This window comes from Mauremys mutica, chromosome 4 (genome assembly GCF_020497125.1).
Source record: "Mauremys mutica isolate MM-2020 ecotype Southern chromosome 4, ASM2049712v1, whole genome shotgun sequence".
Taxonomy (NCBI): Eukaryota; Metazoa; Chordata; order Testudines; family Geoemydidae; genus Mauremys; species Mauremys mutica.
Genome location: NC_059075.1, coordinates 13,688,982 through 13,712,313, shown reverse-complemented (window position 1 = coordinate 13,712,313; position 23,332 = coordinate 13,688,982). Strand labels below are relative to the sequence as shown.

Genomic DNA, 23,332 nt, shown 5'->3' with positions numbered 1-23,332 from the left:
TTTATTTTGTGCATTAGACAGCACTTGGTGTATGGTCACCTGTTTAGTTCATTATGCCTCAATACAGCAAAGCAATAAGCATATGTGTAACTTTAAGCCTGTGAGTAGTCCCATTGACTTCACTGGAATTATTCACTTGCTTAAAGTAAACACTTGCTTTCATGTGCTTAAATGCACTGATAGATCAAGGCACTTTCCTCTTTTGTATGTGTGTTGCTGTGTTATGTGGATCTTTCAGACAGCAACAGGGAAAGAGAAACTTTTTTTTTAAATTAGGAAATTTTGATTTCAAAATTACAAAATAATGCAAAGGGGACTTGAGAGCAGATACCTGAAACTACTTTTATATTTTTTCTTTTATAATGACAGACTTTCAAATTGACTGTGTCTCTTTAGTTATGATCAACCCATTGCCACTTTCACCTTCTGCTATCTTCAAGACCTCTTTATGCTTGGTTTGCAAGCTTTAAGGAAAGTTTAAAATTTGATGGATTTCTGGGCTAAAAGGGTTTGGATCTTCCTTGAAGTGTGGCTCTTGGGAAGAAAACACCTTTGAAAACTCCACTTAGAATAGTCATGTTTTACTAAATTTCATTTTTAATTGTTGACTCCATTTTTAATTTAGGATGTTCGAAGAGCTTGGAAATCTACATTTATTAAATGGGAAACATCAACAGTATAAACCATTACATCTGCCTTGCATTCCTCAGAAATTAGTCCAATCTGTACAGACTTTTAGCCTGTCTTCGCAAAGAACAGAAAAAGGTGTAGTGTGTGTTTCTAATGGTATTCTTTCTTTTATTTTTTTTGGTGGGGGGGCAGGGGTGTGTGGAATTTGGTTAAAAAAGTAATGAAAATATAGAAACCATAGTAACTTATCTAATCAACAGTCTTTACTATGGCACTTAATTCGGACTTTCAATGGGAGTTGGACACCTTACTGCCCTTTGTGCTTTGAAAATCTCCCCCTACCTCTGATTCCTGTCTCTTCTCTGCCACAAAGGACATGATAGTATTTTACTCATTTTAGGTAAATCCAGTACACGGTATTGAAATATTTGAAATTTTGCATTGGTGAAATTTTTCAAATACAAATAAAATACAATAACTGGATACATTAGTTTACAGTAAATGGCCTGGTACTTTCATACTGTGTGATACATTTCTCTCAGATCCATATTAAATGCCAAGTTGATTAGTTTTATTCACAAGTTCAATTTAATTATGGCACACTGTTTAAATATAATACTGCTAACAATGTTAAGTAATGCTTATTGAATAATGCAGGTGAAGAAGAAAGAGACAATTCCATGGATCATTCAGGTATTGCTAGTATTTCCTTGAGCCAAGTGGACAGTGAAACACAGGTATGCAGTTCTCCACTTGAGAAGGCCATGATGCCACAGAATGTGGTTTATTTGTTTAAATTAAAAGCACTTAAAATATTTCCAGTGCTACTGTATCTTAAAACTAGATAACATAGGGAGGTAGATGGCTCAGGATTTGGTAATAGGATAGGGGATCTTTCCCCCTTAGGTTGCTGTTTCAAATCAAACTCAAGTCACTAGCGACTGAATGCTTTTACTCTGTGATGGCCATTATGAAATGAGATTGGTGATCATACTAGACATTCTACCATTGCCTTCTTTTCAAAATCCAGGTCTATAACTATGCCTTACCCATTCGTACATGGTATCCAAGTCTTTTAAATGACATTAGGAGAGTCACTTGCTTATGTTTAGCAAGTTCTTGGCATCCTAAAACAGGGGCATGTTCTTGAATCACTGAACAATCATCAGTTGGCTCCCTCAATAAAGAATTTAATAAAGAACTGATGCCTCGACGCATTAGACTCTCTGTGGCTGACAGCTCAGTTTTGAAGATCAGACAGGGAAAATAAACCAAGGCCCCTATATCTTAAAGGCACAGACAGAGCCTCTCCATACACTGGAACAACCTGTACTTACATTTTGTCTCTCCCTCCCATGCCCAGAAAAACAGCTTTTGTAGTATATTGAAATGTATTACAGCTTAAAGCACATCCCGTAACTGATTTTTATGGAACTAAATATTAAAATAAATAGCAATCAATAAAATGTACCTAGCATTCATATTTATATTTAATTGTGAATACAGGCTTTCCATTTGGAAAGCTGCTTATTTTATGTTGCCCTCGAATGTCAAAGTGCTGCTGCAGAATTTAATATTAATAATACATAACTGCAACAGATAATACATTGAAGCATTTGTCAAAGGAAAAGGTAGACTTATGGCAGCTAAGTGTGTGGTGAGGCTGGATTTTTGCATTTTGAGAAGAGTGAAAGAGGAGTAGCTTTCAGCACTAGAAAGGTGATGGGGGCTTTCTTTTCCTTCCTGCTTTTGGCAGTTTTCTTACCTGTAATTCTTCCTTCTAGGAGAAAGGAATTTTCCCTGTCTCTCTATAGAGAGAGGGGTATACATGGCTCCTTTCCCTCTTCCTCTTATCAACCCCAGCATTCTCTGTCCCTATAGGGCAGTGGGATTTTCTATTGGCTTCTTCTTTCAATACAGTCCCAGAAAGTTCTCATACCACTGGAGTGCACTGTCTCATGGTATGTTTGCACTGCAAAAACAGGGTTTGTTCTTAATTTGGGTTAAAGCAGCAATGAAGACATGGAAACTCGGCTTTTAACTTGGGTTAGCAGCTTGAGTCAAAGCCTGTAGAGGAGCCTGGTATTAAACTGTTAACCTGAGTTAATAGCCAAGTTGCTGTGTTTTCACTGCTATTTTAACCTGAATTAGCCAAACTCCAGATAGCTAACCCGATTTAAGAAAGACATTCACTCGTGCATGCATACACACACAATGATCCTAGTGTTTTGAGGTTTTTTTCAAGCCAATCTATAATTCAGCCCTCAGATCCACCTACTTCCCATCGTGTCATCCCTTCAAGGACCATGCAAAGTATTGTTCCAATAATAGTGTTGATTTCTGGATTTCATATGTGCCTTTACAGAAGAGTGAAAACAGCAAATGCTGAATAATGATTGTTTTTGTTTTCTGACACTGGCAGCAAAGGTTTACACTGAAATCAGACTATATACACTATTGTAGCATTACAAAATTAATACAGATTTTTTTTATGTTCTATAAGTTTTCTCTTCATCAATTTTTTGTATTTATTGAGTTAAGTTCCATTCCTATTTCTCCAAACATTAAGATAATTGACAGAATAACTGGAACTAAATAGTTATACTAGTTCTTTCCAGGGTACAGATTAGTTCCAAATACATACAATACTAATTAAGGCCCTGTTTATGCAGAGGCTTAATATTAAGCATGTGAATAGGCCTATTGACAAAGTTGAGCAAATGTAAATGTTTTTGCGTGATTGAAGTCTAAGAGGTCTTGGCTTAGTTTAACACACCATAATAGAACAAAGTGGGCTAAGCAGAGAAAAAGTCCAGTTATTTAGTATACACAGTATACTGGTACTTAATACAGGGTGTACTTTGGACTCACTGTTCACTTTGAGTCTAGTACATCAGTTTTGAAAATGTCTCATAACTAAAATATTTCAGATAGTGAATCTAGAGATATTCTGAACCACAAGACTATCTAACCCATGAGTAAATTAGGTGTATTTTGGCCCCACACCACTTAGCATCCACTAAAGCAGCTGGTTCCAGAATTATGAAATACTTCTGAAAGATTTTAATGATCGGAATATGTAAAAGTCATACATCAGTTGCAGGATAATGCTTCACAGGGCAAAAGATGTAGAGAAACAGGAAACACACAAACTCAGCCATATTCTGCCATCTGTTACACCTGTACAACCTCACTGGTTTAAAAAGTGTTGTCCAGGAGTACCTGATCTTAGAATTTGGCCCATTAACTGTATTCTCTAAAATCCCAGACAGGTGAGATAAGTTAATGAGTGTTCTCTATTTGGTGCTCAGTTCATTTTGTTATGTGCTTTGCAAATAAAAAAATCCTTTAAGCGCCTTATAAAGTACAGTGTTTCTGCTACGTAGGCATTTCATTAGGCTCTTAGTGCTACACTGTGCCATTAAGGCACAGACATGTGCTTCACACAGCATGTAGGACCACCCCAGAGGGAACTCTGGTGGGCGGTATTAGTATTCTGCTTTCTGGAACTCCCCAACACACAGGAACTGCAGGCTCACTGTACCTCACTTTAGGAGTGTGCCTATATCGGCCTTTAGAGATGGAGGCAGGCCACTCTCTCCATGGTTGTGAAGGAATAACTACCAAGAATGATTTGGGTTTGCTAACAGACAAATCAAATGTGGGCATGGAACATGATGCTGCCACAAAGATGCCAATGGGGTTTTAAGAGGGAAATTATAGTATTACTTTAGGGACCATGAAATATTCCCCTCTGTACATCATTGATGAGGTCATATTGGCAAAAGACATCATTTGGGAATCCATCTTATAGAAAAATGCTCATCTGGAGGTAATCCAAAGGAAAGCAGCAAAAACAACAAGGTTTGGATGTTATGACCTATAAATAGAGGTTAAGAGGACAGAATTTGTACAGCCTAAGGAAAAGTCAAAATACCATTGCTCAAGTACCAATTTTGTAAATACCTTTGTTTGAAATATTTCCTGTATTTTAGAAATTTAATGAGACTGCAGGGACTAACAACCCCAAAATTGCCAAAGTTCCATCCATAGCAAGCTTGCAAAACCAAATGCAATTCAGGTAACTTTTTTTAGTAAACCAGTTTTCATTGCTGAAATTATAGATGAAGATGGAAATAATCCAAAGTCAGACAAACAGCAGCATTATTTCTGTTTTCTTAGATTGCTAGTTCCTCAGGAGCAAACAACTTGCAAGCAATGGTTTGAAAATGAAGCTACAGTAATAGGTAACGGGCTATTTGAGGTTTTTGGATGGAAAGTGCTATCAAAATGCAAGCTCCTCTATACCCAGATAAAACATATGACAAAAAAAAAAGATGAGAGGTCAAATTTTCATCCTGTAATAAACTGGGCTTCCATTTTTGCATCTGCAATTTTGGTTACTTAGGCAATTTAAGTTTGTAGATGCAGTGAGGTACTGAGACATCCAAGTGACCTAGAAATTGTGGACACAAATTGGATGTATAAAAATGGAAGCCAATGTCTGAAACAGTGGCCAGAATGGTGTAAGAAAATGGAAAGTAAAGAGCTGTAAGAAATTAAGTGATTTAGGAGTCAAGAATTGTCTAAGTAAGATCTGATAAATAACTTATAAAAAGAAGGGAAACAAACACAAAATAAGAGAATAAAAGACAGAGAACGGCAAAGAAGAACTGGGAGAATAGGTACAGTAACTGTAGTTTTCTTGGTAAATTGTAAGAGAATAAGAATTTATTTGTGGGATACATGCAGAACAGGTACAAAATTAGAACAGAAATGCCAGAAGAGAACCAATAATTTTAAAATCACAAGTCTTTGAGTTTTGGTTTCAATTGGATTTCCATGGTATTGTCAGGTTAAACCCTTGTCAGAAGTTGTAGTGCAGTTTGTGTATGTGAAGATTCTACCTAGACCTCCCAATACTGCAATGTGGGATCAGGGCCCACAATATGTGGGACATTGCAAGTCTGACATTGTAGGTTCTGAAATTTAGGACAAAAAATCTGATAACATTTCTAATTTCCCTCTAGCTTTTATCTTTCCCATCTTGTTTTTTCCCTCTCCCTAGAGATTCCTCCATCACTCCTTGTATGGGTGTGCTGTTCATACTGCTTCCACATCAGCAGGTCTACTACTGTTCTTGTGTCTGCTACTAACATTCTCAGAGAGCAGTAGCATCAGTCAGGAGGAACAGAGCAAGCCAGGCATTATGATAGCAGCCTAAGCAGTGCTTCCATAATATTGGAATAAGTGGCAGAATGATGGGAAACTACTTGGAAAATGGCCACAAAGTGGGATTCCATTAAGATTACAGGACACTTGAAAAGCATTGTCATGGAATTTGAATTGGTTTGATCGTCCTTTTCAAAAGCTTTGCAGAATCAGTAGGATGAATATACAAAGTCAGCAGCTTCAATACAAACTAGTGTAAATGGTGGAGTCTCTAACTTGAAGTCTTTGGCTATATCTACAGTACAGACCTTACCAGCAGCACAGGTGTACTGCTGCGGCTGCGCTGCTGTAAGATCTCCTGTGTAGCTGCTCTATGCCAGTGGGAGAGAGCTCTCCTGTTGGTATGATTAAACCACTGCCAATGAGTGGCAGTAGCTGTGTCAATGGAAGAGCATCCTCCGCCAACATAGCGCTGTCCACACTGGTGCTTTTGTTGGTGAAACTTATGTCGGTCAGGGATGTGTTTTTTTTCCACACACCTCACCTGACAAAAGTGCTAGAGTAGACATAGCCTTTAAAGCATGATTTGAGGACTTCAGTAACTCAACCAGAGGTTAGGGGTCTATTCTAGGAGTGCGTGGGTGAGGTTCTGTGACCTGCGATATGTAGATCATGGTGGTCCCTTCTGGCCTTAAAATCTGCAAGTCTATGAATAGCAATGTAAAGTTAGTAAACATTTTCAAGTATCCTTTTCCCATATCATGTTTCTCATTTAGCTACAAGAATTGTCTTTTTAAAATAAATGCTATTTGTTATTTGTGATACAAACAATGCCAACTTCTTTTTATAGGAAACAAAGATGCTGAATGTGCAGATAAAGGAGCAGCAAGTAAGTCAAAGGATTCTGCATATATATCTCAAGTAAGTTAAACATTTTTCTTGTTTAACTAGTTATTTTATTTAGAATAATGAGATCACTCTGCCTGAAATGAGACTACTGGCAAGAACAAGGAGAGCAGGATTTGGTCCTAGGTTTTTACAGCCTTCAATACAATCCTTTATCTGCATATTAAAGACTTTTTTTCAGTGTTTAAATGATATTTTCCTCCAATATCCAAGTCATCCTTAAAGATAGCTTAAGTTCACTACACATCTTCCAAGATGTGAAAATTTTTTAGTTAATATACTAATGATACTTGTAAAAAGTAGAGCTTTCTGTCAGGGCAAGAACATTTTTGGATAGTGATTAGATTGCTATGAAATACCATACATTCTTTTGGCACAATTAGCTTGTTCGTGAATCTAGGACCTCAATAAAATGACTTACTTCTATAGTTTTATCAGGGAGGAGAAAATGTGGTTACTATAATATATGAGTATCCCTGAGATTTTGTTCTGTGGCTGATTGGACAGAGGAGTTGTTGCTGTAGCAAGCAAGCTTTAATGTCTTCTTTTGTTTTGGATTATTAAAGATTAGTCCTCCTGGAAGCAATTTTTACTGAAAGCCATATCAGCTAGTAGTGAGAATTGTGCATTTTAGATCTATAAGAGCTCTGAACCTTTCTGTTGTCAAATCTTTCTTCAGGAGGCACGTGATCTCTATGGGCTTTTTGTTGCACAATGAATTCCAGGTGGCTGAATAAAGAACTTTTATTAGGAAACCAGGGACTTCTTCCCTTTTTTTTTTTTTTCAGAAAAGTGTGTTTGGGCCAACATTAACTTGTGACATTTTCTGGTACATGTTCATGGATTTTGGTATTAATTAAAGTCACTAAATAATTGGAGTGTTACCTAATGTGAATCTATTTTGATTTATTATTAGTATTTGTGTTATGGTAGAGATGTGCTACATTCAGATTGCCATTGGACTAATAGTTTGGGAATTAATTGTATACAGAGCCTGGTTCAAATAAGGTGGTAGAATGAGGTACAAATTATATTTCCATACAACAGTTGATTTCTCTGCGCAATACAGGGAATTTACCTTGTGTAAGGACAGATGGTGATACTTACACTTATGCTTCCTTGTTCCTTTTGGTGCATGAAGGTCATTTAATTTCTACAGAGGATAGATGTTGAGAGGATGCGCTGATTCATCACATACCTCAATCATCCTGCCTACATGCCCCTTCTTCAGCCAGCCCTGGCCAAGTTTTGGTCTATACTGACTTCTGTCATCCCCCAGCTGAGTGGTGCTTGTAGCAGCTTTCAGCCACCACAAACTCTTCCCAGAGATTTTCCATCTTGGGGCCCCTGTCTCTACACTGGCAGAAGCTCAGGTTGAAGCTATCCTATAAAATATTAAACATTTTTGTCATTTCTACTTCATTATGTATAGACATATCACAGTGGCACCTAGAGGCCAATGCTTAATTTGTGCCAGAGCTTGCCAGGGCTGAGCTTCGGCACCTCTAAGTGTGGCAGATCATAGCCTGGTACCTCTGGGCTTGCCACATCAATTATGAGAGTAAAAAAAATTGCTTGAGCCCCAGCACCTATTTGCTTGAGCAGGTCAGACTTGGGTCCCTTCTGGCATTAGAACCTATGAAATGGTCATCCACAGGTTTCTGAATCCTTAAATTGCACAATCTAGACAAAGGTGGGGAAAACTGAACTTTAACTCTGTTAAACTACCAAGATTGCACTTTGCAACTTGTCATGGTAAAACTCATTGCGTTTTCAGATCAACGCAATTTTTGCCTGAGTAAGGACTGTTGAATTTGGTTCATTAAGAACAGGCAGCAAAGACCTCTTTATTCATGGGAAAAGAGTTACATGGTAGAGGTCAGTTTTGACTAAATAAGCAAAATCCTGGAATCCTTAATCAGGCTACTGAAACTTGGAGTGTGTTTATACCTTTTTATTTCATAGCCAATGTCCTATACAGTTATCACAGTAGAATTTTTGTAGTTGTTCTACTTGGCTCTTTCTTCCAAATATAGGATTCCATTTATTGAGGTTCATAGATTCCAAGGACAGAAGGGACCAAGTCTGACCTCCAGTATAACTCGGGTCATAGAACTTCCCCAAAATAATTCCTTTTGACTAGACAGAGCATTTTTTTTTTAAAAATCCAGTCTCGATTTAAAATTTGCCAGAGATGTAGACTCCACCATGATCATTGGTAGATTGCTCCAATGCTTAGTTACCCTCACTGTTAAAAGTTGACACCTTATTTTCAGTCTGAATTTGCCTAGCATCAACTTTCAACCATCAGATCTATGTTTTAAGTTCTATTAAAAGCTCTTATTTTGAGTGCTGCTTGTGGAGAAGGATCTCCTTTACAAAAATATCACCTGTGTCCTGGTGGAGATTTCCTGCTCAGAGTTCAAGTGTCCATTCTCATCTAACCTTTTTCTTTGGGAAGAGAGAGAGTCTCAGTGAAATAAAGTATGTTCTCATGGTGATGTCCCCTAATTCCGCTGGAGAGTACTGAAAGGTTATCCCTTTCCACTGCTATTAAAAGCATTACATCAAAATAGTTCCACTATTAGAAATGTAGTGCTCTGTTACAGATGGGTAAGGCTGAGGTGGCTCTTCCATTCTAAATCCCTATTTTCAGTCTTTTTGTAAGTTTCCCAAATTTCTTTTTGTGCTGCAACTTTTAATATATGGTCTCAATCCAGATGTGATTTTTTTTGTAAACCACATACCTTAATATGCAAAGGTAACTATAGTGTGCATATGTAGTGGTGTTGGTCTCAGGATATTAGAAATACCAGGTGGGTGAGGTAATATCTTTTATTTGACCAACTTCTGTTGGTGACAGTGACAAGCTTTCAAGTCCTGTGTAAACTTGAAAGCTTGTCTCTTTCATCAACAGAAGGTGGTCCAATAAAAAATAAAAGATATTACAATTTTAGCAGTTTATTAAATAGCTTATTAAATAGTTGATTAAATAGCTTATTTTTCATGAATATTTAACTTTTTACCTAAACAATGGAGACAAAAATAGTCAATATATTTATTGATAAAAGGACTATTGACATTTTGTAAAAGATGTAAATGCCATAAGCGTGCTTTCTATTATGTGACATTTCTTTTTTAACAGAATGTACACACAGAGTGTTTTATTAAGTCAAGTGAGGATAATCCTGAAGCAGCAGAAGGAAGTACTGAACATTTTCTGAAAACCCCTGAGATGCCTTTATTTATAAGACCATCAGAATCTAATGGGAAGAAAGCCCAGTTTCCTAAAACTCCTCCATTTGAATTGTAGGATTTTAATTTTATTGATCTTTTATGAGCCATGTCATGTTGATGTGCATTTTATAAACATTTTGATTATTTTTGCTATGCAAAAACACACTCTTTTCCTGCAAGACAGTGCTGAACAATGTTCAGGTTTTATTAAAATTATTATGATAGCAAATAGAATTTTGTTTCAGAGGGACATTCATAGTGAAGCAGACTTGAAAGAGAACATTTATACGTTCAACAGTGTACTGGGCACTTATTCTTTGTTTTTCTTTTGTTTTATTTGAGGCATTGATGTCTAAATAAGGGCCTTCTCCCCCAGAATCTAGCTGCTTATTCTCTGAGATACTGAAATGAAAGCATAATCCTGCATTTATGATCTTACACTCTATTGCCATGGAAATGATTGGGAAGACATAAATCTGATATTATTTCTTAACTACAGAATCTGCAGGAGAAAAAGATCTGCCTGTTTATGTAGCCCAAAATTGCACTGGCTTCTTTTGCTGCCATATTAGATTTGAAATTCATGTTTAACTAGCTCTCCAGCACACAAAATCTTTTTTCAGCATTACTACTTTCCAAATAACTCTCTTATTGAGAATTTGCATATGTGACATTGTATTTGTTTGATTATTTTTTTGTTTTTTACTTCCAATTTCTTGCCACACATTTGTAACAAGTTTGAATGTTTCCCCTGGTATGGAAGTCCTTCTGTTAAGGGATATTTTTACAGTATATTATTGATTTTGGTATTATAGCATTTATCTGTAAATAAGATATTTTTTGATGTTTGATCTTTTGCTCTGACTGGCTACAATGAACTCATTCTGCTTCTCCTGGTGGGAAAGAACTCCATAGACAGGGGTTATTTATGACTGTGGGAAACATTCAAAGGATGAACATTTTTTTTTAATCTAATGAAAAAGTTGCTAGACTGTGTAGTTTTTCTTTCTTAAACTCTTTGCCTGGGGCATCTGTTTGGGGGAGAAAACATGTGACATGCTTAGAGTCGCTCCATCTCAAAAAAGATATACTGGGATTTGAAAAGGTTCAGAAAAGGGCAACAAAAATGATTAGGGGCATGGAATGGCTTCCATATGAGGAGTGGTTAATAAGACTGGGACTTTTCAGCTTGGAAAAGAGATGACTAAGGGAGGATATGATAGAGGTTTATAAAATCATCGCTGGTGTGGAGAAGGTAAATAAGGAAGTGTTATTTACTCCTTCTCATAACACAAGAACTATGGGTCACCAAATGAAATTAATAGGTAGCAGGCTTAAAACAAATAAAAGGAAGTATTTCTTCACACAATGCACAGTCAATCTGTGGAACTCTTTGCCAGAGGATGTTGTGAAGGCCAATACTATAACAGGGTTCAAAAAAGAACTAGATAAATTCATGGAGGATCCATCAATGGGTCCAGGTTCAGGAATGATGTCCCTAGCCTCTGTTTGTCAGAAGCTTGGAATGGGTGACAGGGAATGGATCACTTGATAATTACCTGTTCTATTCATTCCCTCAGGGGCACCTGGCATTGGCCACTGTCGGAAGACAGGATACTGAGCTAGGTGGACCTTTGGTCTGACCCAGTATGGCTGTTCTTATGTTCTTATGAGTAATATTCTTACCTACATTGTACTACAGGAAGCAAGTGTTGGTGTAAGGGCTAGGAATTAATGACAGAGGAAAGTAGAACAAGAAGCCTGGTTCTGATTTCACATAGGTGTAAATCAGGAGTAACTGTTTAAAGTCAATGAAGTTACACCATCGTAAAACCATTGTGAGATCAGAATCAAAACCAGTGTACCTAAGGGTTTTTTATTAAATCATAGGGTCTGTTTTATAACTCTCAATATAAAATGCTTTCATACAATGTTTCTTCCTTTCTTTCATTACAGGAGTCATAATTTAGGTTGTGCAGGACCAGCACCAAAATCACCTGCTTTTTCTTTTCTTATGCCCTGTACCCAGAAGTCACCTGGCTTTAATTTATTTGACTCATCTGTATTCGGAGCAGAAAATTCATTAGACCAGGTAATATTGAATCTTAAAGATATGATCAGTTGATTTTCACAAAGTGAAGTATTCTCAGAAAACTTCATTGATTGTGTAGAAGGTTTCCAGCATCCTTTGGGTTCACTTACATTGTCACTTGTTTACTAGCTTGTTTACTTTTATAAAATAAATCCTTTGGCAGTGCTTTTCTACTGCTAATCCCAGTAAGAGAATTTCTAATCAGGTATGATTTTTTTCTCGCTGGGGCTGGCGCTTGTGCTTTTGGTATAATGGAAGGCAACAGGGCTCAGATTCTCAAAGGTATTTAGGTGCCCAATTCTGATGGGAATGAGGCACTTAAATACCTTTGAGGATCTGGGCCAAGGACCCTTCTGCCACTTCTGGCTCCTGAACAGGGGAAAGAGGGGGTGGTTCTGCTACTCTTCCCTTCCTTCAGCCTTGTCTGTTGTGTCCCCCTCCCCAGGGCATAGCTCAAGTGCCGGCCTCTGCTTAGGTTTCCAAAGAGGCAGCAGAAAGAAATTGCTTTGATTCTTATCAACTTGAAAAACAGCAGTGAAAACTGACAGGACTTTGCAGATACAAGCAAACACTCAGTTCCAGTAACACTCAGTTCTAGTAACACTCAGTTCCAGTTTAAAAGGCTTACTTTGCAACCATACATTAGGGCTTTTTTTTTAATTTATTTTTTTATTTTTTTTTATTTTTTTTAAAGAAAGCTTAGCTTCTGCAAAAGGTGATATCATTTACATGGGAAAGTTTCCTACTCATGCAGAGCAAATGGATTTTTCAAGCCCTGAATATGAATCTGATGTCACCCCAAGTTATCTTTTGGTTGAGTTTCTGTTGTGGGATGGCCCTGTTGTGTCGTCCCACTGCCACGTGTAAGCCTGGCAGATCTGGCCTGGGGCAAAAGGACATAGCTAGAACTCCACGGAGAGCTTAGGCTGTTTAAATTGCACTGGGAGCTGAACCAGCCCCCTGCTGCTCCCAGGGATGGGGATTCACAAATGTAGCATGGAGCCATTTTTGCCTCCCTGTTCCCCATCTTCACACCTCAGCTGCACAGAGCAGCTGAGGATTGATCCCCTCATGTTACCTGCTCAATAGAACTTTTCGGAAAGATTAGTAATTAATCGGAACATCTGTATAAAATGGCTTACTAGAGTATCGAGTGCTTGTGCTCGAACTTCATTCAACAAAAGAATCATAGAATTGTAGGACTGGAAAGGTCCTTGAGACCATCTAGTCCAGTCCTCTGTACCCATGGCACGGAGATCATATTACAACAACATTTTACTGCAGTCAGGGCCGGCGCAACCCATTAGGCAACCTAGGCGGTCGCCCAGGGCACTAACATTTGGGGGGTGGCGACTGCGGCGGCCGGATCTTCAGCCGCCCCGGTCGTCGTCGGTATTTCGGGGGCGGGACCTTCTGCCACCTCTGTCAGGGGCGGCATTTCGGGGGTGGGACCTTCCGCCGTCTAGGGCGGCAAAAAAGCTGGCGGCGGTCCTGACTGTAGTAGTTCTTTGCAGTGTATGATATAGCTTCATACACCAAAGAGTTGTCATATAAAGACTATCCAATAGGGTGACTTTGGATGCCGTCTTTCTGTGAGTTGTTGTTTACTTTTTGGAATTAAAGATGGAATGATAACAACAACATTAGCTCTTTACGGGAATATGCTGCTGGAATTAGAAGCTGGTCAAAAGTTGATTTTTGTGTACTGTAGTTTTACTAGTTACCACTGTAGTGAATCATTTGTATCTTTAAATATTGACTGAAGAGGTAAAACACACTATTTTAATGTCTTTAAATGTATAGATAATTAAAAACTTTAATCATTATGAAATTATGTAAAATTAATCAATGCTTATATCAGTATTATAGTTTATATTATAGTTTTCTTATCTGTTAAATATAATGGCTACTGTGTTTCAGACCGATGAAAGTTATTCTGCAGGAAACTTAAACCCTATTTCCCCACACAAAGATATTGGTAAGCTTTGAAAGTGAAAAGTACTTTTATATACCAGTTTATTCTATTCATATTAATGTAATTGATGATTTAAACTTGTGGCTCTGTTCAAGAAGAGATCCCTGATTTACAGAAATGTTGTTCAATGATGGTGTAATGGTAAAACTGTAACTGTGTAATTTGTGGTGCATTGTATATATGTGTATTTGAAACAGCACAAAATATGTCCCTGAATATTACATCAGAGATCCACAAAGACTGGACAACATTTACATGAAAAAGGTGGCAAGAAGATGTGGGAGGAGAGAAGCGGTGGAGGGGCAGTGGGAAGTCTGGCATTAGATGTACTTGGAAAAAATCAAGAGGTAGAACACCAAGGTGAAAGGAGCAATTCTGAGAGCTTTGTCACTCATTAAAAAACCTTATTTCTGTCCTATTAAATGTAAAACAGCCATAGCACAGCTAAATGCCTATGGGTTACCCCAAGGCTTCCAGTTCATTGTAATTACACACTGGGTCTGTTAATAACATTTTGGGCTATCAATGTAAGAAGGAGAAGTTGTGTATCTTTGGACATCTCTTTCTAAAGTGCAAGTAATGTTTCCATGTTGTTAGTGAAATCCTTGGACCTGACTCTGCTCTTACTTCCTTCTGTCTAAATCAATGTAAAATTGATGTGAATGAGAGGAAAATCAGACCCTCTGGGCCAGGTCCTCAACTGGTAAAAATCAACATGGCTCCAGTGAAATCAAGGGAGCTATTCTGCTTGTAGCCTCTTGTTGACAGCCTGCCCTCACTGAAGTCAATGGGAGCTTTGTGCCAGGATTTCACCCTCTGTCTCTCTCTAACATCCATAGTGGGAATTATCATCTCATCTCATTTGGAGCACTAGAACTTCACAGGCCAGTCATTATCTGTTAGACTATAGCAAAGCATGTATATATAATTATATACATATGTGTGATACAAGACTCATCTTTATCACATGTCTGTGGGATTAAACTCCTTTTTAAGATTTTGTTTTGGTATGGGAAAGTGTGTAATTCCATGTTATGAAATTCAAAACTCTGATAGGCCTGGTCTACACTAGGACTTTAATTTGAATTTAGCAGCATTAATTCGAACTAACCGCTCAACCGTCCACACCAGGAAGCCATTTAATTCGAACTAGAGGGCTCTTTAGTTCGAATTTGGTACTCCACCCCGACAGGTGGAGTAACGCTAAATTCGACATGGTTAGCTCGAATTAGGCTAGGTGTGGATGCAAATCGAACTTAGTAGCTCCGGGAGCTATCCCACAGTGCACCACTCTGTTGACGCTCTGGACAGCAGTCCGAGCTTCGATGCTCTGAGCAGCCACACAGGAAACGACCCGGGAAAATTTGAATTCCTTTTCCTTTCTGGACAGTTAGAATCTCATTTCGTGGTTGGACATCGGGGCGAGCTCAGCAGCACCGGCAGCAATGCAGAGCTCTCCAGCAGAGGAGTTCATGTAATCTCTGAATAGAAAGAGGGACCCGGCTTAGACTGACCGGGAACTCTTGGATCTGATCGGTGTGTGGGGCGAGGAGTCTGTGCTTTCGGAGCTGCGCTCCAACAAACGGAATGCAAAGACCTACGAGAAGGTCTCCAAAGCCATGATCCAGACAGAGGATACAGCCGTCATGCAACGCATCGCCGCGTGAAAACCAAGGACCCCAGACAAGGCTACCAAAAAATCAAAGCGGCAAACGGACGCTACAGAGCCTGCCACCAGTGCCCCACCAGTGACCATGGACTCTGATGATGGGACAGTGTCGACGGACAGTTCCTCGACGATGTTCACGGACAGGGAAGATGAGGAAGTGTTTGTGGAGGACGAGGCAGGCGAGAGCGCTTACAACGCTGGTTTCCCCGACAGCCAGGATCTATTCATCACTGTCACGGAGATCCCCTACCAACCCTCCCCGGCCATGAACCCGGATCCTGAATCAGGGGAAGGAGCAGTCGGTAAGTGCTTTAACCATGTTAACTTTTATTCTTAATATAACAGGAATCTGAAGTGTGTGAGAAGGAGGTCTCTCTATATATGGTGATAGATCAGAAATCCTCCTGGGAGATCTCCACGAAGCTCTACTTCCGTTAATCGATAAGCATCAGCAGGAGGTTCCTGGGGAGAGCTGCCTTATTGGGTGCTCCGTGATAGCACCCTTTTCCGCGCGAGGCTTTCATGCGGTATTCAGGGAGCATTGCCTCCCCGACCATGGCTGCATCGGTCCGTGGTTCGTGATAGATTTCACGCAGCATGCGCTCTCTATCTCCTTCAGTACCCGTCCTCACGGTGGTCTCGCTAGGAGACTCATGCATCTAATTAGGGGAATTACTGTAATGTTACGCCTGGTCCAAAGCATTTTTAAAAAATTTCCGGACAGACGGCATAGCAGAGACTCAGCACGCTGCTGCGACACGAGCGTAACGGAAAGCCAAAGAATCAAATGGACGCTCATGGAGGGAGGGGGGACTGAGGACGCAAGGTATCCCACAGTTCCTGCTGTCTCCGAAAATGATTTGCATTCTTGGCTGAGCTCCAAATGCTTCTAGGGACAAAAACAGTGTCCGCGGTGGGTCAGGGCATAGCTCGGCAATTTACGCACCCCCCCACACACCCCTAGAAGTGAAAGGGAAAACAATCCTCTCTTGACTCTTTTACATGTCACCCTATCTTTACTGAATGCTGCAGATAGACGCGATGGTGCAGCACTCAACACCAACATCCTTGCTTCCCCCACGCTATGGATGGCTGATGGTAAAAAAGGCTGGTACCCGTCCTCATCATCAGCCTATTGCCACATGGGGCAGTGCAAAAGGACTGGTAACCATGCCGACTACTATCTGTCAGGTTCCCCAGTGTCAGGTGAACCTAATTTTTCCTGGTAGATGGTACAATATGGCTGGTAACCATCGTCATCATAGCAACAGGGGGCTGAGCTTCATCAGCCCCCACCCTTCATGTGTAAAGAAAAGATTCAATTGCCCCTGGACTAGCAGCAGGATGCTGGGCTCCTCTCCTCCACACTCCTTAATGTCCTATGTGGACTATCATAGCAACTGGAGGCTGCCTTCCACTCATTTCTCACTAACAAGTCACTGTGTCTTATTCCTGCATTCTTTATTACTTCATCACACAAGTTGGGGGACAATGCTATGGTAGCCCAGGAAGGCTGGGGAAGAATGGAATGAACAGGTGGGGTTGTTGCAGGAGCACCCCCTGTGAATAGCATACAGCTCATAATCTATGCAGGATCTGACACAGAGCAGCTGTGCTCTCTGGTTCTCTGATACAGTGGTTCTCTAGTACACTTGCCCATATTCTAGGAAGGACTGATTCTATTTTTAGATACCAAAAAGGAGGGATTGACTCAGGGAGTCATTCCCAATTTTTGCTTTTGCGCCCCTGGCTGCTCGGCCAGGGGCACTTATGACAGCACCAAATGGTGCAGTGCAAAAGGACAGGTAACCATGCCCATCTTATTACCATCTTATTACCAATTTATGGTATGGTAGATGGTACAATATGGCTGGTAACCATCTCTGCTGTCATGCAAAAGCAAAAGCATGCTGCTGTGTAGCGCTGCTGGACCACCTCTGTCAGCGGCATCTAGTACACATACGGTGACATACACAAAAGGCAAAACAGTGTCCATGGTTGCCACGCTATGGCGTATGCCAGGGCAATTCTGGGAAAACGGGCTTGAAATGATTGTCTGCCGTTGCTTTCCCGGAGGAAGGAATGACTGGCGACATTTACCCAGAATCCACCGCGAAAATTATTTGTGCCCCAGCAGGCACAGGGGTCTCAACCCAGAATTCACAGAGACAGCCTAGACTCAGTTAATTGTTCGCAAAAATGTATCTTTGCAAGGAATTCACTCCCTGTTTCCCATCTCACAGCTTCCACTGTCTCCAGACCTGCCACAGCATCCCCCTCGCAGAGGCTGGCAAAGATTAGGTGGAGAAAGAAAAAGACAAGGGACAAGATGTTCGATGAACGTATGGGCTGCTACCTAGCCGAGGCGGACCAGCAGAGCCAGTGGAGGGAGACCGTCTCTCTGTACCAGCGCTCACACAGCGAACGGGAGGAGAGGTGGCGTGAGGAAGACAAGCAGGCGACTCAAACAATGTTTGGACTAGTGAGGGAGCAAACGGACATGCTCAGGCGCCTTGTGGATGTTCTGCAGGACCGCAGGAGCACAGAGCCCCCCTGCAGTGTATCTGCAACCGCCCTCCCCCGCCACAAAGTCCCATACCCCCCTCACCCAAAATAACCAGAAGGAGGGGCGCCAGAGGCTGTGTAAACTGTCACTGAAGCCCAGCAGAGTGCTCAAGTACCAAAAAGCTCTCATACCCTACATTTGCAGAAGTCGTTCCCTTCCGGACTCACACAAGTCCCAATCCCAGTTCCATCCCCTGAGTGTCTACTTAAGTAATAAAAATACTTTGCTGTTAATTACTGTTTCCGTCATGTTTTTTCTAAGAAGACTGTGTTTGAATGGGGGGCGTGGGGAAGGGGGTTGTTAATTGCATAGGACAGTCACCTTTCCCAGGGTACAGACACGGGGGCAGGATCAGCAGCGGGTCACACACACAGTGCAGTCAGTAGGCACCATGGTCGGTATGGGAGGTGGTTTCCAGGTTCTGTGTGGGCGGGGGGGATGTGACTTTGTAGCGGGGGAGGGCGGTTACAGATCTTATACAGCGGTCCTTGTCCTGGACCGCTGAGTCACGCAGCAAAGGAATCTGTATCCGTACTCCTCCGCCACAAGGTCACATATCCCCCCGCACACAGAATTCGAAAAAGAGGGATGGCAGGCTCCGTTGAAAGAAGCATTCCGGCACTGCGGACCGCTCTAGGAGCAGGAGCCTGTCATTCGTTGAGTTTAGAGGCGGTCTTTACATCACCGCACACCCTACCCAGCACAGTCTGCCTCCCAGTTTCAACCCTTTAACGCAAAGTCATGAATAAAGAAACCTTTCTTCAGTAACAATGGGACATGTATTTTATGTTTACACGTGTGTTGGAAGTGGGGGAAACGGGTGAATGGGGTATGTAACCGAAGAGGAGAGTCAACAGTCAGTGGGTAAAGAAACAGGGGCAGGTTCAGCTTCTCTGTAAAGAAACTGAACAGTCACAGGTCACGCTGCTCGCTGGTATTTTAAGAGTTCCTTGTCGCTGTCCCAGGCGCCTGTATAGGGCTTTCATGAGCAAGTGCATTAGCGGGCAGGCTGGGTCCCCGAGGATGACTTTAGGAATCTGCTCATCCACAACAGTTATTTCGTGGTCCGGGAAGAAACTACCTTCCTGCAGGCGTCTGAGCAGCCCACAGTTCCTGAAAACACACGCATCATGAACCTTGCCCGGCACCCGACGTTGATGTTTGCAAAACGTCCCCTATGGTCCCCCAGTGCTTGCAGCACCATTGAAAAGTAGCCCGATTTCTCATCAGCTGACTGTGGAAGAGGTGGACGATAAAGTGCGAGGAGGAGAAAACGGCGATGATCGCAGCGGGCTCCATGCTTGCAGTGCTGTGGCGTCTGCGCTGTCACTGACCAGAAAAGTGCACGAACAGATTGCCCGCAGGCGCTTTCAAGGAGGGAGGGAGGGAGGTTGTGATTGACGGTTCAATGACGACACTTACCCAAAACCACCCTCGACACATTTCTCCCCCCAGCAGGCATTGGGGGCTCTACCCAGCATTCCAATGGGCAGTGGGGACTGCGGGAACTGTGGGATAGCTTCCCACAGTGCACCGCTTCCAAAGTCGACGCTGGCCCCGTGAATGTGGACTCAGAAATTCGAATTAGTGTATTTAGTATGGATACACAAATTCAACTTCATGAGGTCGAATCCACAAATTCGAACTAAGTTGATTCGAAATAGTCTTGTAGTGTAGACAAGGCCATAGTTAAATAGTTCTTTTATCTGTAGCAGTGGTTCTTCTTCAAGTGTTTGTTCATGTCAATTCCAATCAGGTGTGTGCACGCCATGTGCACGACAGCTGGAAGATTTTTTCCTTAGCAGCGTCCACAGGGTCGGCCTGGGCGCCCCCTGGAGTCATGCCTTTGTGGCGCCCAATATAGGGCCCTGCCGCCCCGTCCTCCCCAGTTCCTTCTTACCACTGGTGATGGCTAGCTGGAATAAACTGTTGCTCTTGCTTTGCCAGCGCATTTGGGCAGTGTCCACTTTTCGTGTTTATAGTTCTTAGTAGTTACTAGTGTTAGTTAGTATTAGTAGTAGTTCATAAGTTTCCTTTCGGGGGTTCCCCCCACCAACGCTCCCTCGGTAGAGGGGTATGCCCCAGTCCCCAGGGTTCAAGCTCTGTGAGGACTGTGGAAAATTTATGCCTAAGAGCAACCTGCATCCTTCCAGTCTGCGGTGTCTCGGGGAGAGCCACCAGAAGGAGAGGTGCAGAATTTGCAAAGCGTTCTGCCCTAGGACCTTAAAAGACCAGGAGCAAAGGCTCAAGATCCTTCTAATGGAGGTGGCACTCTGGCCACAATCCAATCCGGGATCGGCAGAACCCATGCCCAGCACCTCCTCGTCGGTGCGCAGTGCTCCAGCACCGATGGTGTGTGAGCCGGTGCCAAGGAAGGACCCCAAGGAGTCACAGCTCCACCCGTAGACAATCTTCTGTCAGGCACCGGTCTCAGTCCCTGGTGACTCAAAAAAAGAAAAGTCCAGAGAAGGGTTGCTCTCCCCTCTCCAAGCCCAGGGAGCCTTCGTCAGGGAGACCCGACTCAGGCCATGTCACCTCGACTCCTCTGCCTCTTAGGGTCTTGTCAACTCCTGCTCCCTCTGGGGTCCTGTTGAGTTCAAACCCTCACCACTCTCTGGACTGACATGGTGGGCAACTCCAGCTCCCCTCAACGCGGGAGGCATTTGAGGCAGCTCAGGACCTTATGCGCCTCACAGTTTCTTCCTCCCCGCAGAGGAGAGACAAGTCACCGGTGACCACCCAGCCCCTGATCCCATCAAGGGGCAAGCCAGCAATGATGGTGTGCCGATCCTCATCTCCAACGCATTTCTCCCCGGCACAGTCTGCCCACGTGGGGGAGCTGCACTGGTCCCCCAGTTCTCGGCACCACTCGCCGGCACCACGGAGTACCGCTCCTCCGTGGTCGTCCTTCTTGGAGACCTCGGAGTCGGAATCCTACCACTTCAATAGGACCAGGAACAGAAGGTCCAGGTCCCAGCATGACAGCCTGCCCTATCCAGCGCCGTGACTGAGAGCAGTGCGCCTGGCATGCCAGACTTTCAGAGCCCAGCTAGCAGGGAGCTGTCTCTCAGTCATGACAGACAACATCACGGCAATGTTTTAGATAAACAAACTGTGAGATGCACGCTCCTTTCCCTTGTGCCAGGAAGCCTTCATTCTGTGGGACTTCTGTGTGGAGCACTCGATACACCTGCAAGCATCGTACCTCCCTGGAGTACAGAATGAGTTGGCAAACCATCTCAGCAGGTTATTCCATGGCCATGAGTGGTTCCTTGACCCAGACATAGTGGACTCAATCTTCCATCAGTGGGGCTTTTCATTTTGTGACCACTTTGTAAGAAAATAACTTTTTTATGGACAACCTCCCTTCTCAACACCCAATCCCTCTACAGCTTGTCTCAAAATATTTCATTCTGTGGACCATCAGGAAGGGCTCTATAGAACACCTTGAAAGGCTCTAATCCATTAGATGCAACTGTCTTTCTAGACTTCATTGAACGCAGTGTCTTGGTAATGGGAGCTCCATTTCTAATGCATGAATAAACATGCCATTGTATGCTGATATGCAACAGGATGTTAAAGTACTGTACATTATTTCAGAAATACAGCGTATTGTTGCAATTGTCTTAAAATAAGATTTAATCTAATTTGACAGATTAATTAAAATATGTATTCCCTGTAGGAAGCTTATTTGGGAAATCGGAAAATGAAGATGCGTTTACATTTTCCTTTCCGTCAGAGTCGTCGTCTCATGAATATGGGGATGGAAAAGATGACTTCAGCTTTCCATTTGCATTTGGACAGGATCAGAGATCATCACATTCTTCCTCTCTGAAAGATTTTCACTCTTCATCACAAAATACAAAGCCATTTACACTCTTTTGAATACATTTCTTGACTTCCTTTTGTATATTTTTGCTGCTTAGCCTTGACCCTTGTTTTCAGCAACTTAAGAAAAATCCGTAATATTTCACTTCTCTGTCATTTAATGTAAGGTGACATTACTGTACTTGCATCAAGAGCATTTAAATATTCTCCACTAATCATACATGCTCTGAGATGTTTTTATTTTTATCACTTTTAATGATTTAATGTTTTGTTTTCAGAAACCTTTTGATAAGCTCTCCTTTAACTTGCACACATTAACATAAACAGCAAAAATGTCAATGGGCAATAGCATATTCAGTTAATTCAGTACCTTTTACTGAGTATTAAACCTCCATGTTGAATAAATTAAATGTATGATATAAAAAAATGGAGGCTGGTTTTGGTGTCAGTTATAGCAACAGAACACTTGCTGTCAGTAGTATAAATACTGTTTTGTATGTTTTTAATTAACTCATTTATTGTAAAAAAAAATTAACCATTTTACTGCATCATTAAACACTGTTTGAATTTGTTTATTGGGCTAAATACAGCATTCAGAAATCGGCTGATTGTCTCATTTAAAGTAAAAATGTACACATTTTTAAAATAAACTTGTTTGTCAATTATCATATATGGTTTTGTGAGTGAGTGTTTTAGTCAAGTTTGCAAACTGAAGTGTCGAAGAAAAACTAAGTTCTCGCTTTTTGTTTGGGTGCAGCAAAACCAAATACTTTATTTATTTCTCTAGTGAACACAAGAGGGAGAGAGTGTCAGGAACTGGGTTGCCCCTTGTCCCGGACGGATCTCTCTCAATTAGTAAACAATCATAGCAATTTTTATACCTTTTTTACAGACAGTGGCTAGCAAACCTGGAGACAGTAAAAGTAAACATTTGCATTTGTTTATACATAAGCCTATTCGCTATCTTATTTGTCTGCAATACTAGAACAGAAAACAAGACTGCAATTCACAAGGTCGTAACGACTCTTCACACAATTCTCTCTGTACCACATATCTCACAGCATGCAGGGTCACATCTTAACTTCTGCTATATTAGCTAACATACATTAAGATCCCTTCAAACCTTTATTAATTAATTCTTGGCCTCCACACTCCCCCCTTTTGTACTTCCAGTACAACAAACACCTCAAATCTCAATTTGCATTAAACCAAGGATTTCAGAGTCTACAGGAGACATGTCAACCTTAGGGGTTTTCA

General features: G+C 41.5%; 1 protein-coding gene across 9 annotated transcripts in view; it reads left to right on the top strand.

Annotated features, from left to right (window-relative positions):
- Positions 1-22,692, top strand: part of C4H14orf39 (chromosome 4 C14orf39 homolog) — a 59,046-nt gene extending 36,354 nt beyond the window's left edge. For 5 of the 9 annotated variants that reach the window (XM_045017065.1, XM_045017068.1, XM_045017062.1 and 2 more), the window contains 9 exons: positions 626-765; positions 1,288-1,367; positions 4,626-4,711; positions 4,813-4,877; positions 6,653-6,723; positions 9,854-10,017; positions 11,902-12,037; positions 13,958-14,015; positions 20,961-21,889. In XM_045017065.1, the coding sequence (XP_044873000.1) occupies positions 626-765; positions 1,288-1,367; positions 4,626-4,711; positions 4,813-4,877; positions 6,653-6,723; positions 9,854-10,017; positions 11,902-12,037; positions 13,958-14,015; positions 20,961-21,196 (1,036 nt within the window). In that variant the 3' untranslated portion in view covers positions 21,197-21,889. Of the gene's footprint in view, positions 1-625; positions 766-1,287; positions 1,368-4,625; positions 4,712-4,812; positions 4,878-6,652; positions 6,724-9,853; positions 10,018-11,901; positions 12,038-13,957; positions 14,016-20,960; positions 21,908-21,929 lie in introns of those variants that run through there. The other 4 variants (XM_045017066.1, XM_045017063.1, XM_045017064.1 and 1 more) reach the window with 3 other exon arrangements.
- Positions 22,693-23,332: the final 640 nt, after the last annotated feature.